This window comes from Hippichthys cyanospilos, chromosome 6 (genome assembly GCF_059441005.1).
Source record: "Hippichthys cyanospilos isolate Australia breed blue-spotted pipefish chromosome 6, RoL_Hcya_1.0, whole genome shotgun sequence".
NCBI lineage: Eukaryota > Metazoa > Chordata > Actinopteri > Syngnathiformes > Syngnathidae > Hippichthys > Hippichthys cyanospilos.
The window spans coordinates 9872392-9889023 of NC_142374.1; the positions used below are offsets into that span (position 1 = coordinate 9872392).

Sequence of the window (16632 nt, forward strand, 5' to 3'; positions counted from 1 at the left end):
CGGGCCTGCCAGTGAGCTGTGACATGACAAAACTTTATTTATATTGCAACCCACACATCCATTTTCTCTTTTCTGACATTTTTGTGTGGAAGCACCTTTCTTGTTTTTGCGTGCCACGTGCTCTCGATCTCGCGAGGCCGTCACCAAGCACAACAGGCCAGTGGAAATTCTGCCTGTGTGGGGACTGCTCGGCCTCACCAATTACTTGCCCATGTGCACCACAAGAAGTAATTCACCAGCACACATTGAATTATGCTGCAGACCACATTTTTTTATTTTATTTTTATTCTTACTGATTCTCAAATCCCTCTTGCCGTTCCCTCTCTGTAAGATCTGGCCTCTCGATGCAAGAGACTTTTATGATTTTATCTTATTTTATCCTATTAAATTCTCATTCTCGGCTACTCATTTATCAGTGGTTAATGTCTTTGTGATGTACCTGTTTAAACTCACTTCTGAATTAGAGAACAATATATATGTAACATATAAGAACCGCTTTGTATATTGAGTATGTTAAAAGTTATTAAGCTTAAATTTCAAAGTCAAACTCAAAAATTTCAAAGTGTAACATCCTTCTAATGAATAACTGATTGGGACTTATTATTTATTATTTTTGTCTGTTGGCGATTTCGAATTGATAAAAAAAACAAACAAACAGAAGTGGTGCTACAAAAGGCAATTTATGTTTGATGCAGGAAAAGAGTTAAGAGCGGCAATTGATTAAATGAATAAATACATGAAAAGATTCACTTCATGGGCTTAAATTAGAAAACAACAATTAGCATTCATGGTATTGGCCAAAATATTAAACGTCAAGCAACATCAACATTTTCAATACAACTTTTCATTAATGAATAAACCATTAATTTAGTTATTATTTGATTTAACGCAGGGCCAATGTTAGTCCTGGCAGGGCCACCAGAACCAGGCTTATGGTGGCCCGGTTTAAATATCTCTGCAATACTCAAACAATGAACAGTGCCCTGTTTTTGCTCAAATAAAACTACTGTAGTGTACCAGAGGAAGCAAATCCCAGACCGATTTACTAGTCAGTAACAGAGCATATGGAGCCAGACAACCATTAACTCACATTTACATCGTCTTTGAATGGAATCTGAACCAACACTTCCTGCAGTAAAGTCAGGCAAAGACCAATTAAACGCAACTGCAAATACTGCTGTCAGCAATGTATTTTTAGCATTTGAAATTCATAAAAAAGGTACTTAAGATTCATAATAATATTTGAATTTGAAAGATTGACTACAACAGTGAATACAGTGAAAATGGAGGGACATATGAGTATTTACCAACGCCTGTAATGCTACGGAGCCATGTATTAGCTTTGCCAGTGTTGTGATAAAAATGTATGCTTGTAACAACAAACTAAGCTATTTTATTCATCCTTATTTAGATTTCTTTCCTAATTTTATTTTAATGACACACACTTGAATGGTTGATTATTTAAATCAGATATTGACTTTAGTAATATTTTCTGAATATTATCCCAAGTAATTATGTAAAATGTGTGTGAATATGAATCTGCATATATTTTAAGTCTGAACACTTGATTAAGCCAGGTGTAAAATCCTATCCTTGGGGATAGGTAGGAAGCAAGAGCTTTACACACTGAATTTAAATCATCTTGATTTCCACACTCTGAAGATGAATTATACATTTTTCATCTTTTCCATGGGTTAGGGGTTAGGGTCATTTTCATGTTATATATTTTATATATTTTTAATTTATTTTAAATTTGCTCACGTCCAAGGGAGGGAAATTATGGTCCAATCTTTGTATATGTTAAGCGTAACATTGTTCGATCCCTCAAATAGCCCTGTTCATCACGTGTGACCCTGCCAAGGTAAAACAACTCAGCTTTAAGGATAACTATGTCACACAAACGCTTTCACCAAGGTGATGTAATACTGTAAATGCAAATGTACTTTGGAATTTGCCTGTAAGCAAAATAATTACTGGACTGAAAAAATAAAGGCAACAAGAAATGATTAATAACAGTATCACTGTTGATGAACTTGCAAGAAAAAGTATCCGTACCGTATCCATCCATCAAACCATTTTCTAAAGCCGCTTAGGGTCGCTGACTTGCTAAGGTCCATCCCAGCTGTCAACGGGCAGTAGGCGGGAGACACCCTGAACTGGTTGTCAGCCAATCACATCTCAGGACAATTTAGAGGGTCCGATACACCTACCATGCAAGTTTGTGGGGGGAAGCCGGAGCTCCCGGAGAGAACCCACGCGGGCACGGGGAAAACATGCAAACTCTACACAGGGAGGTCAGAGTGAGCTGGAATCGATGTCGGGACTGAATTGAATTGAAATTGAACTGTGAGGTGAAGGCGCTAACCATATGTACTGTATCTAAACCAAAAAGTGTCCAAACCTGATTCCATACCGAGCTTGTGAATAAATTAAGACAAGATCATCTTTATTTAAGTACTCCACTGCACTTGTTGTTTGGTGGTGTTCTGAGCCTTTCATAATATGAAAGATGTTCTTTGGCTCACTTAAGGTTACAAAACATTTCTGGAGTTCTTACGTGTGTTAACGAAGAACAACACACAATGACATAAAAGGTAGTGTAAAAGTGCCAATTAAAAAAACTCACACTCAGAAGCAGGCACTTGTTCTCTTTGATGGCACCCAGGCAACCGAGAAAACCTGTTACCATGACAATGGCGCCGATGGCGATGACCATGTTGGCAGCTGACAGTGAGGGGAACGAGGGTGAGAAGGTGGCAAAGCTGCCCTGAGACACGGCGAGCCAGATGCCCACGCCGAGCAGCCCGCAGCCACACAACTGCAACACAAAAGGAGACAAGGTGAGAAAACAAACATCATTACACGTCTCTCTTCCAGCTTCTACCACTTGTTCTAAAACATTGACAGCGCTTTATTCTGCAGCGAATGGTCAGCTCTGAAGGCAAATCATTGCACAAACAACTCAATTCGTCTGGCCCTTTCAGTCATCCATCATTGAACACTGTTTAAAATTCAGGGGGGCTTACAATAATTACATGCATGCTAAACCAATCAAACCTGCAAGAGATTAGAGCTAAACATTGGAGTGAAGCTATGCCAATTCTGCATGTATAAACTATTTGCATTAAAACCAAGAGCAAACAGACATGTAATTACGGAATATGGCCGTTTCAAAACATCCCCAAATCACATGTAGTTTTTTAAAGTCCGCCTAGAGGGAGCCCTTCCCTAGTCGCACTGTGTTAATATGGCAGGGCCCGCAGTGCTTGTCAAGTCTGAGAAGATTTAAGAGACAGCTTTGATTGACAGAGTGGAGCGTCCCACCCACCTCCCGATGATGTACTGGGTCCATCTATCACAGAAAAGTAGGCACAAACGTATCCAACGCACTGTGAAATATAGCGCGGGAGTGAAGTGGTGACATATTTTTGTCTGCACCAAATGGAATGAAATACCTAGGGCCATTTCAAAATGAATAAAACACAAATCTCAAATGAGGTAAAATATGGGAAGGTGCCACGGTAAATCATCATGCTACTACCGATCTCGTTTCCCCCTTCCACTTTCATCTTTGCAACACAGCTCAAGCACACTTTAATGCCTGTCAGTAGTATAAAGGGAACCTGCTGTGCACTCAATCAAACATTTGCCACACGGGTTGACATTCACCGGACTCCGCATTTTCGTAGGCACATCTCCACCGTCTTAAGAATGCAAATGTGACAATTAAAGACACTGTCTGAAAGGCATTACGATTCAAATATTTGAAAAATAAATACACATCAAAACAATGGCACACCTACCCACAATTGGTAAAAATCTGTAATTAAAACAAATGTGTACCCCTCCTGAAATTATTTTTAAAGACGTACATGAAATGGAATATTGTAAACATTTTCATACAAACATTGTAAGAATAACATTTGACTGAGAAAAATTATTTTAAGAAATGCGTGTGTTAGGTGAGCTTTTAAGCGGCTGCGCCTAGTGTTGTGGTGTGCTACAGTGTTGTCTGCAAGATATAGGCAGGCTGATCGTTTGGCTCAATTGGGGTGTGTGCGTGAGCTTTATATTCAACTGCAACTCGTGTGTAGAATCGTGACCTGTCAAAGGTGCATTTTTCTTATTTAATTTATGGACACAAGTAAATGTATCTGCCGCATCGTGCCGCGGATGTATAAAAATAAAATTCTTGATTGTGATGCATATGCTGTTGCTGATGTTGATGATTGCACCACAACACAAGGTACTAATGTGTAAGACAACTCTGTTGCTATATATTGTGATGCGATGCTATATGTATTTTGCCATACGGGCCATATAGGAAAGGCAGCGATTGGAAGTTGTCAGACAACTCGCTCGTTCCCAGACAAGTGAGATTTAGTCTCAGTAGCCTACGTTTTTGAACAATGTCATTTCAGAATATCTTCACCTTTCTGATGTATACAGGGCTTTAGAAATTATAAAGTATCAAACCACATTCAAGACAATGAGTATCACACTGAAAGGTCATCTGAATATTTAGTTTCATGTGATTTTATATCACTCCGGGCAGAACCATACAGTAGATTCCACTACTTTGTGGATAATGGTCATAGCACCTATTTTTCTGCTAGATTTATACTAATGTCCACAAAAAATGACAGGAAGTTTCATCTAGATAGATAGATAGATAGATAGATAGATAGATAGATAGATAGATAGATAGATAGATAGATAGATAGATAGATAGATACAATGCAAAAATGGAATATAGAAACAATATATATCCAAGAATCTGACAAAAAATACAATACAATAGACAGTCACCAAAGATGTGAATTTATCTGTGCAGATAGCTGCAAATGTGTTTCTTCAGTCAAGCCTTGCATGTTTTGACCTTGAGCAATCTATGAACTGGATTGCTGAGTCAATGGATGCTAACTTTATTGTGGAGCAGCTAGCTAGATCTTTGAGGCAAATTTTAATCTGATTCTACGTGTTTTATTACAGTATCACTGAAACACATTGGACAGCATTACAAATTCTGAAGTCTCTGGGCAATTAGAATGCAATGGCACATGTAGGCTGAAAGTTGACTTGGAAAAAAAAATTGACACACACACACACACACACACACACTGAAAGCATTGGATTGAGGAGAAATATTTTTGATAGAAATATTTTCATGAAAAAAATATTTCAATTTAGATTGTTAAAGTAGGTCAGTGCTTCTGATAAGATTTAGGCTATCAGAAAAAGCCTTGCATGGCCTGATGGGTCCACCACTTTTAGGTACTGCACAACCCTTAGATGGGTTGTGTGTAATTTGTGAAGGCGGCTAATTGCTCTCTCGTCTATTATGCTCTGAGGCAGCAATTTTGCAAAAGCTTAAGTCTCAAGTGAAGACAAAAGAAAACCCTCCCTACTTATCTTTCTCCCCATCAGTAAAAAAAAAAAAAAACACATTCCAGTGCATATGGCAAATATGTATTATTGGAGCTGATGGTCAGACAAAGTTTGCAGCACTGATTAAAATAAAGGTATGAAAGGACACTGCAAAGACACACTGGAAGAATGACACTTGATTAAAATGATCTTAAAAGTGTAATGGATTTTTCACCTTGAATAAAATCATTGATTCTAGCAAAGCAAAAACCTTTTTCGGTCACTTTGCATCCTCATTTAATAATGTGAGAAATATCCAGGGAAGGGCATATCCCTATGCTGCACCACTAATAAACCCAATTACATCTGAAAGTCCTTAGGAAGCCACATTATATAGATGATGAGGGTTTGAAGACGCATGGGATGAATAGGTTGTTAAAGAGGCCAGTGCGATGGAGTGGATTTACAGCCGAGTGAGGGGAGCACAAGGAGCTTTAAGAGTCCAGGTGGGCAGGGATGCGGTGCCATCATTTCATTGTGTTTAATACTCAGCGATGGGAGCTTGTCCAAGTGTGTCGCCCTCTTAAGTGACTGAGAAACTAGCCTGCCCCCACTCAATCTGTCTAAGCTTCCGTCTTTTACTACGACTAATCCTACAACTCCTACCACGACTGACCACAAGAACAATGTCAACAGACCTCTGTGTCAACACCATAAGGGATCCTAAGCTTTGATCTCGTAGGTTATCTGACCTTGGCGTGTTGGTTCAAGATTCGCCTTGAGCTATTCTTCTGGGCTCTTTATCTTCTTTTGTTCGGTGAACACTGTTGTTTTGAAATCCTATTTGTAGAGACAGATTGATGACTCCTCCATATACTGTATACTGCAGTAAAAATTAATCAGCTACGCAGCTCTTCACATTCCGTTGCTGTTACATCAATCACAGCTTTAGGGTTTTGACAAACGTGGGATGATAGCAGAAAAATTGGCCAGTTAACAATGTTACATGGTTCAAGGGAATGCATCCATGTTGCAGAGAGGATTGTTGCAAGTGTTCTTTGAAAAAAAAAAAAAGAAAGTATGCATTGAGGAGAAGCTCAATGTATGCAGCTTTACAGGGTAAAGCCGGAACCTTATAAAGTCGGTGCTGGATCTCTTACTTTTGAAACTAAACCAATGTACTAAGTATATATTAATTTATCAACATTTGTAGTGTATTTCTGCATTATTTGATGGAATGCACTGCCAAAATAAGCCGAGTTTTGATATGCTAATGTACCAGAATGACACAGAGTTTTGTTTACCAGGTTGTGTAAAGGCACCACCGCTATACAAACCCGCTCCCATCAAAAGCCAATATTCAGTCTGTAAGGGTTATGGCTAAGACAAAGAGGAGATAGTGCCGCAGTTTGTATGGGAGTATACTTAACGTTGAAAAGAATAGGTGATACATTCGCACTCCGCCTGACAGATGTCCAATCTAGGGTATGATCTTCCTTTCAACTGTAATGAACTAGGAAAGGGTCCGGCTAACTTATGTTTTTTTCTGTTCAATATTTCAATTTTACGGAACTTAATTTCATTTGCTGTATTTTTAAGTTCTCTATACATTAACTTGAGTTTAGCCGAGAACTTGGATTCCAGAAATTTAGCAAAGAAATACTTTCTCAACCCCTGGAATATTTTTATGTGATGTGACCCATCACCATCACCACCGCCATTAAGAAAATGACTACTGTATAAGTTGACTGACTTGTGTGACCTTTCTGCAAGTGTTTGCCAATATCTTGAATGCCAAAATGGAGCCAATGTTGAAATGCCATCTGTGGGAGAAGAGGGTAATGTACAGTAAATGGTGGAAACAAGAGGGCATGCGGTGTGACTCTTTCCTGTGAGATGAATGGGGTGCTGCTTTGTCATGAACTTGAAACAAGCTTGAGTTGACTGCAATAAACTATGTGTGGCAACTGTGAAGCATAAGCCCAATGGAGGGAAGAATTAGGGTCAAGAGGGTCAACATTTAGGTGGAGAGTAGAGGGTTGAAAAGGAAAGACTGGAAGCACAAGAGAGACATGCAGAAAAGCAAGACATATTGGGCTAGGACGGAAGAAGGAGGAGGAAAATTGAGGCCGACTCTTCATCCAAGTGGCCGACAGCGAGCATAATCAGTCCCTGTAGTAAGTGACTCAACGTCAGAAGCCCTCCTTGCACCAGACCTCACTTTTATCCATCCCTTCAGGGGACGAGCTCTGCTGGACATGAGTGTCTATGGACAACGTTGAAACGGTTGACCTTTTCCCACTCCGAACGGCCACTCAGGGAGTATGTCTTGTCGAAAGGAGTGGCAGCTTTTGTCAAATTACTGTTGTCGTCTAAGGCACTCGCTAGAAGAAGCGAACACGGCTATGAATGAGTTTATCAAGTCCTGCCTGAGTCGGGTGTGTGCATGTATGTGTGGACACAGTTTCTGGTATCATATCAATAAACATAGTGCAGCTACCACCAAAATGGTAAAGTGAAAATTATATTTTTCCATCGATTAACAAACACTTGCATTATTCATTAGAAAGTGTTTCTACCGCATGAGCAGTGCAAATATTAAAACTGTGGAAAATGCTGAATGCACAAGTGAAATGAGGCATTACTTTATCATGCGCTTTTTCTGCGAATACTTTCACATTACAAATTTTCATGCTTCACAGCATATTTAACCAACAGTTAGCCAACATTGCTTTTGCACTGAAAAAAAAACAACAACAACAGCATAAATTCACCACTTCTCTCTAATGTTCTATGCCCAGTATTACCATTAGCATATAGTTAGCAGATTCAAAAAAACAGGTAATGTCTACACTTGTAGATGAGAAAATCTTTGAGGCATTCTCTGGGGAAAAAAAGGCTGTTTGAAGAGTACACTCAATAGGGAGTCCTTAGGTGTGTCCATGCCTGTAAAGGCTCTTAAAAGAGGTGATCTTCATTGATTTTTTAAACGAAATTCAATGACTGTATTTTCATTGATGGGCACCCATACTTTTACATCCTATCAATCCACCGATCTGTCCATCTGTCCGCCCCTAGACGCAAAGTAAGGCCGCAGGATGGGAAATCACAAAGCCCGGCAAGCGGCGAAGCAAGGCCAAAATAAGCTCTGCGCGAGGCCACAGCCCCGGGCTAGTGCCTGATTTTTGGACACAAGTATAAGAGCGCTCGTTCCCATATCTTCGTGCTGTGGAGGAAGCGCCTCTGCTCTGAGATTTTTGTAGTGGACGATGCCAGATATTCAGAGTCAATTTACATGTGCCTATAGCCCGTCGCGTAACGGCACATTTAGTGCCACTAAGTGTCACCTCGCTCCTGAAAAAAAGTATTGCAACTCATTCCATCAAATGAACTAGTACAGGGGTGGTCCTGTCCATGTCCTGTCCTGGAGGGCCACAATGTTGTTGCTGTTTTCCATCTTTCCCTACAACCAAAACACCCGATTCAAATAATGAGCTCATCGGTCTGCCGCACAGAATTCTGATAACGACCCTGATATGAGTCAGTTGTGTTGGTCGAAGGGAAACGTTGAAAAACAGGCTGGATTGTGGCGCTTGAGCATCAGACTTGGCCATCCCTGATCTAGTAGAGCAAACATTCTTTATTAAGACAACACAATATAACATATTTTTGTTCCAACTACTTGATCATCTAAAGTAATACTAAGTATATCGGGCTTCGAACTTCCCGAAAATCCATTATAGGGAGAAGCCACAATAACAAAACCAATGACGCAAGGAAACACTGTACACACAGTTATTATTTTAAAAGTCCATTACAAAAAAATACAATTATAAAGGAAACTAAAAACTTTGGTTTTAGTCTTTTTTCCCTATGGAGTCTAAATCATTTCCAATTAGTGTAGAATACATAGCCACATAGATACTGTAAATGTCTAGCACTTTCCAGCCCACACTTCTAGGCCACCCTCACTCGGGAATATGGCCGTAACAAACTTGTCATGTCACCCAATGGTAAATAAATCCTCTCTATATATTTTATCTATGATGTTATTTAATTGTAAACATGTATATTATATATAAATAGCACCCATTATACCATTTTGTTCCCAATTTTTTAATATGCATATACAATTTTGATGTTTTTACCTGGGGTTTTACATGCATTAGCTAATTAACATTGGGTTCTATTGCCATTTTGCCTTACGATCCCAACTGCAGAACGGATTAATTTCGTTTAGTGTGGGTCCATCGTACCTACTTACCATATAGGCTACAAAATTTCAGGAATCTGATTTTGATCTGCCCCAAGTAAGAAATAAATGCAGCTTTGGATTAAAGTAAAATTCTCTCGCTACAGTCTTCCCTGGCTTGCAAGTGGCATCCTAGTCATTCTTCTGTGAATAATGTAAAGCCAATGTAAATTGTATAACAAGTAAATTATTCACATGGTCTGCACTGGTGGCTTAGGGAAACTGCGCCTTCAGGCTTGGAATAAACACGGCATGAATTCAAAGAGAAAGAGGCGGGTTGTAAGATTAAAAAAAACTATATCAGCCTAGTTAAAGTTTCATTCACCCACTGGAGTCGTGACAGAGTCACAAAACATGCTGCTTTCTATGAACATGTGCACTTTAATATGTGGAAAATTATATTTTTATGGGGTCAAATGAATTCCGTCCACACATCTATACTCATCACTAACATCCCAAACACATTACGACACAAGCAAGGACTCTGGCCAAGGACAGCGCTGATGCTTTCGCAGTGAAACAACCAACACATGCTTAACCAAGCATCCCTAATGATGCCAACCTTTTGGTTCTGGTCGAGTTCTTTAACTGGGAAAAACCCTACATTACTCTTTGGAAGGGTATTTGCTGATGCAGCTTCCCTCACAGGAGGACCTTCCTCCCTTTCTCTTTCTCCTTAGAAGAGCTGAAGGTCCTGTCCACTGCAGTGTGACCAGAAATCAATCAGAGCAGGAAGGATTAAAGACGGCCAAGCCCAAGTCTGTCCTGAGCTAAAGTTGATGTCTGACCTGACACATGCGCACTCTTTTACACCCCAAAGTAGTTTACGACTTGAGAGTATAAGTAACAAAAAAACAAACCAAAAAAAACTATTCAAATGGCAGACCAAGCAATATTGGTGACCAATTCCGCTGTCGGATCGTAGCCATCCCAACAAGACTCTTCAATCAGCCTAAGAACCCACAGGCACTTCAATTATGCATTGGGAACAAGTGGGAGAGCACTAGCCACTCTATGATAGGAGCCAGAAAAGCGAGGCATCTGTGCTTGCCACAGCAAGTCAGACAATGAGAGTTGTGGATGGAGAGTCAGAGAGAGACACTAGAAAATAAGCTGGTGAGCCAAGTCTTGAAATAAAGCATGTAGCCAAAGAGCAATGTTCCAGATGCAAAGACTTCCACGGGAAAGTGAAGCCTCAAGGACAGCAGGGAGGAAATTTGGCAGACAGTAGTGCGCTTTGATGGCTTCCATCGCTGCGAGGGTGTGTCCTTTGACATCGACCTGACACATGTGACAAATTGGCGGCTGAAAAATTGTCAAAAAGGATGACTCTTCAGAGCGCGTCTAAGTTTTAGCGCAAACTGAACCACTAGTCTGATGACATCTTGGTTAATGAGATCGAGGTGCAGAAAGACAAAATATTCATGATTTCATAAATAATAATGAATGGTAACAGCAAGCACTGTTTGTATGAGTCATTTAATTGAACACAATATTATTTTTGGCCGTTATTATTACTATCATCAATATTATTTATTTTTAAATCACCCCACATTTTAAGTCACATTTTCAGTTTTTTTTTCCTTTTCAGGTGCATCAAATAAAGGCACAACGTATGATTATATTTCTTATGTACCACTGTCATGAGGACTACTTGAGGTTTTTTTTTATTGCAAATTCCCACTTTCACACTGTATTTGAAGATATTTCTTTGCCTGTCTCAGGGAAGAAGAAAGAATAAATTGATAGCGATAGTTTTTTTGAACATGGTTATTTGAATGAGGAAAGCTTTTGTTTCAATGCCAAGCATGATATTGAGTAGAAAGATAATGTCTGGAACAGTTTTGTCACAGTGGATGCCTGAGAAGATGAGAAGTCACTCTCAGGGAGAAATTGCGTTGTTTGTTGTTGTTGTAACACTATTTTTCATGCTGGATCTCTGTTATTGATGTTATGGTTTTTATGTATAGTCAGAAATAAATTCATGCCAATTTGCGCGACACGTATCCCTAGCACACTGTTAAATGTTTATATTAAAGCAATTTTATGTTGGCATTGTAAAATGGCTAATGTTGTGATGGCTCAAAAGGCACACACTAAAGTGTCTGAGTGTTAAGAAAATAAACAACACCTAATATGTAGGCAGGGCCTTTTTAAGACGTTTTCTCCACATAAACCTCCTCGTCTATGGAGGCACACACGACATTTGGCTGGAATAAATATCTAACCCTGTCTGCTAGTGCAGCCAAGCCGAAAATCCTCAGAGGCAGGCAGACGCTTGGACAGTCTCCCATTGAGGTTGACTAGTCGGAGAGCTTAATGAGCATGCTGGCTCAGCAGAGGTGGAGTACGGCCAGAAGCTCAAGTATTAGACAGGTGAGACACTCGACCTGTTCCCTGCAAGGTACCAGTACCTGAGGCGCAGAAGTCTCAGGAAATAGGAATTCCCTGTTGGGCTACATAGCAGTTATTGTGAGCTGTAAGTAAAAGGTAAAGCTAAAGTCTCAGCCTGTCTCCTTGCTTCACTTTCACTTCTCTTCATATCAAAATAGGTTCGTGATTTAAGATCAGTACCAAGGGCAGTGGCTAAATGGGCTCGTAAGGGATCTACTAGTCAGTGCGATTTATACACACATTTTGTAGCAAAACCACCAAGAGGTGAAATGGTTTACCTCAAATAGAAATATCTTCAATTCTTTTATGATTTACGATTCCTAACACGTGCAGGGACTTGCTGGAATGAACTGAGGGTGACATTGGTTGGCAGTTTGTGGGAAAAGTAAAAAAAAAAAAAAAAAACTGTTACAAATATATTTCAAGTGCTCTGGGCTCAGAAGGGGGTGAAAAGCTGCCTGGGGATTTCTCTCTCGAGGTTAGCAATGCATTTGAGCAAAAGTAGTAGCGTTATGTTTTTATTCATAGTGACAGCCTTTGTGACCTTGTACAAACAGTCAGGCTGCAGTGGCTGGTTTGAGCTATGAGAGAGACAAAGGTGATAAATACAGTGTATTGTTTGCGCGTGCACTTGTGTGTGCTATCGTTGATTACATATCCTCTCACTTGGATAAAGCAGCGTCCGTCAGGAACATGACCCCACTGCGGGGATGCTCGGTGAACTGCGCAGCCCGCCAAGACCCAGCCCCCTGCTGCTGAAACATCTATCAGCATGGTGAACTGAAATCTTTCTGTTTGCTAATACACGTACTTGAATGGGGCCCAATATAATATTGGGGCGAGGGGTTTGTGAGCATAACTGCGCAAAGCAGGCCAAGTCTGTTTCATATTTGTACTTTCATATGGTTTGCAAAGGGGTGGAACTAATTTCTACCAAATGCATGACAGAAGAATTGAGAACATCTAAGCATATGTTTATTCCTGGAGCAGTGACTGTGTGAATGAAAACAGTGCTGTTACGCAATGTGCTACATTATGCATCCCTGGAAGGACTGAGGGAGATAGAGCCGGCAAAATATGCACATCCTCTTAAGTGAAAAGCAGAGCACGAGGCGGATATTGAGATTGAAAGATATATAATCAATAGTCTAACTGCATGGCATGCTAACGGGAGAGTGACTATTTCCCACTACTTAACAGGGCTTCACAATAGTCATTTCTCTTCATATGAATTATTCATTAAACTTTTAAGGACAAAAAAAAAGAAGATGCCATTGAGTGAGGTATGTTTGCTAATGGTATTGCACACGGCATTTAGAAGTGATAAGTGAGCTTGACGGTGTCTTTCATTGTTGAACATATTTGGTAATCCCTCACCTCGCCATTGTGCTCATTTTGGTTCTTTTTTCCCCTGAAGGGAACCGACTTTCATGCCGTTGCCATCAAAGAAATTTCCAATTTTTCTGGTAATTCGTTGCACAATCCATAATATCCATCTCAACTACAGTACTTGAGAAAAATGGGATGACTGAAATATGGGATATGGAAAAAAAAAAACAACCTTTAGCCTGCATTCTCATTGTTTAATTTCACTGTCACAGATACAGAAAAAATGACCTCATTTGGGACTGTGTGGCACAACTGACTTCATTTTGGAGATAATGAACTTAGAGTGGGTGACAGTGTGGAGAGAAAATAATACCTAATAAGAACCAACAGAGAAAGGTAGAGACATCAGTATTCATGGAGGCGCAGTGGGTCTGTGCAATGTGAATGTTGATGACACTATGTCTGCGACTGTTCCCCATCTAAAGGGGAAGCGGAGGAAAGCGATTCTATTTCACCTTTGTCATGACAGCGCTTAAAGCCGAAAAGCCTACTCATCCATCAATATAAAACCACCTCTTAATGTATACGAGACTGAAAGGCAAAAAAAAAAAAAGGAATCGATGCAATTTAGATTGACGCTTTGGAAACCAAAGACTGATATACTTCAGCTTTTACGTTTAAAGATTTTTTTTTTTTGGTTTAAAACATGTCTTTGTAATCCATTATACCCTCATACTTTGCACAACCCAGTTGCTGTTTGACAGCTCCTGAGGGCTGTTATGTCAAACTGCATACTGTACACAAAGCACATTTTAGCCAAATGCTTTGAAATCTAACAATTCAGTTGATTCTTTTGTTTTGAAACCATTGTTGCAAAATGGAGAAGACTAACTTCAATTTAATCTGGTTTGATGTCAGCTCTGGGGAAACTCAGCGAGATCCACGCAGAACTTCCTTATGTCACATCAAACAAAGGCATCATAACAGTACTTCTAATTCTACATTCTAGGTGTACGTGGATGTGTCCCCTGGTGGGAGTCACCTGAGAGGGTTAGGGTTAGTGCAATATTTTTGGACTGAGTTTTGGAGCGAGAACTCTCCCATGGATGCCATTTTTGACTAGTGTCTTTCTTATAGCGGAATCATGAACCTTAAGTGAGCCAGTGAGAACTACAGTTCTTTGAAAGACTTTCTAGATGTGCTACTTCCCGGATGAGTCTTCCCCGCACTCTTGGAGTAATCTTTGTTGGTTGATCACTCCTGGGAAGGTTTGTCGCTGTTCAAAGTTTTCTCCATTTGTAGATAATGGCTCTGACAGTGTGCTGGAGCCCCAGAGCGTTGGAAATGGCTTTGGGATTTTGTAGCATACATCCGTTTGACTAAAAGAGCCAATTTGAGCAATTTATTGATTCAACAAAGGTGCTGTCAATCATGTTTGGGTGTCACGTGAACTCATAATTTCCAAAATGTTGGTGACTTACAGTTGTTTAATGATTTTTTAAAAATGGAGGCGAGGTTTTTCCAGATAGGGTCTCTCAGTAAATAAAATTATCATTCAAAAACTGCAATTCATAAATTCTTGGGTTGTCTCCCTGTGATATTAAAATTGGTTTCACGAAATGAAACCTCTGCGAGTGATAAATATCCAAAACACACAACTCAAGAAGGAGGCAAATAGTTTTTTCTCAGCATGGTATAGTGGCTGTTAGAAGAACTAACTACCAACCAGCTATTTGTGGAGCACATAGACTGCCCTGGCCCATGAATAGTGAAAATACAATTATAATTGTGTATATATAAAGCACTGATAAAAATGTCTATGCATTTTCCATTAAAAATGGTGCGGAAATAAGGAAACAAATTAAAAGCGTAATTGATTAAAAACTTGCTTTAAAAATGCATCTGCAAATGTGCAAAGTATTTTGGTGGTGTACTTTTCAAATGGAAATTGAGTAACTTGGCTCAAACGGTCTGGAAACAGGTTTATTCTATACAGCTAGACAGTGTTGTTGTTTTCTATAGATGCCTCCAAGCCCTTGCGTTAAATAAACCAGTGTTATTACCAAGCAAGCACACTTTGCCTCTAGTGGAGCTTATGTGAGTGGAGTGTCAAGCAGAGCTCACTGATAGACCTTCATTGAAGCAGGCATCCTGCCTGAATAAAGTTTCATTTATTCCAGCCACACAGACCACCACAATTTATTTTTCTTACATGTTTTGAATAAGGAAAAAGTCTGTATTGTATCATAAACATACACTAGAAAATAACTATAAAAGACAATCTAAAGAAATAAAATGCTTTTATAAAGTACCAGCGTAACCCTTCTCTTTGGGTGAAGCACAAGTCTCCCAGCCTCTGCTTTGTGTTCTGGATAATATTGACACGGGACGTGAATGTGCTTGCACACCTTTCTTGCACATACCAACCAGAGGCGCACTGGTCATCTGCACACGCAACTAACAATGCCTTAATGGTGGCTTCAATGAACTGTGTACAAGTTACGCAAAAGAAAACAAAACAAACCATATACAAAATTAAAAAAAAATATATATATATGAAAATGCGTCTGCAAACACCAACACTGTCAACTCCACACACAATTAAAAATGCCTATAGAAATAAAATGATAAATTAGCAGGGTTGGCCAAACAATTCCCAACAGTGACACAGCACCACCCAACTCATTTTGACGACGGCTTCAGTGAACTGATGGCCTTGCGTGACACTACACTAAGAAAAGTTTCCAACTGCTGTAATCGGTTCAATATATTATTATAGTTTTTTTTTTGTTTGTTTTAAATTTTTTCGGGCACGTCCACCTCACAGTTTAAGGGACCTGATTTCAATTCCAGCAGGCTCCAGTTTTCCTGTGTGGTTTTGAATGTTCTCCTCGAGCCCGTGTGGGTTCTCGCTGGGCACTTGTAGTTTTGCTTGAAAAATGCTAAACACAGCTAACGCAGCAAAGCCAGCCTTTTTTAGGTGCTCTCAGTTTGCAGAAAAAATAGATGTTTGAAAATAATGTATATACTGTAAAAGTATGTTCAAACCCCTCAAAAAAAAGTATTTAAGTGTGCTAATGTGTTTTTTTTGGAAAACGTATGTTTGCTGGTAATAACGCTTATGGCAGTTAGACGTTTCTATTTTATAGGGAAATTGTTATCAAAAGAAAAGAGGTATGTATTATTTTAACCCCCAGCATGCCTAAATTTGTAGCTTTCATGTGTCCAGAAATATAAAAAGTCATTTTTTTCTCCCTTAGTTCTGTACTCAGCTTTTCTTCTCACTTTCT

General features: G+C 39.6%; 1 protein-coding gene across 4 annotated transcripts in view; it reads right to left on the bottom strand.

Moving 5' to 3' along the window:
• tspan9a (tetraspanin 9a) overlaps positions 1-16632 on the bottom strand; it is a 192466-nt gene that overhangs the window by 21247 nt on the left and 154587 nt on the right. For all 4 annotated transcript variants that reach the window (XM_088417340.1, XM_088417339.1, XM_088417338.1 and 1 more), the window contains one exon: positions 2627-2818. In XM_088417340.1, the coding sequence (XP_088273466.1) occupies positions 2627-2818 (192 nt within the window). The remainder of the gene's footprint in view (positions 1-2626; positions 2819-16632) is intronic.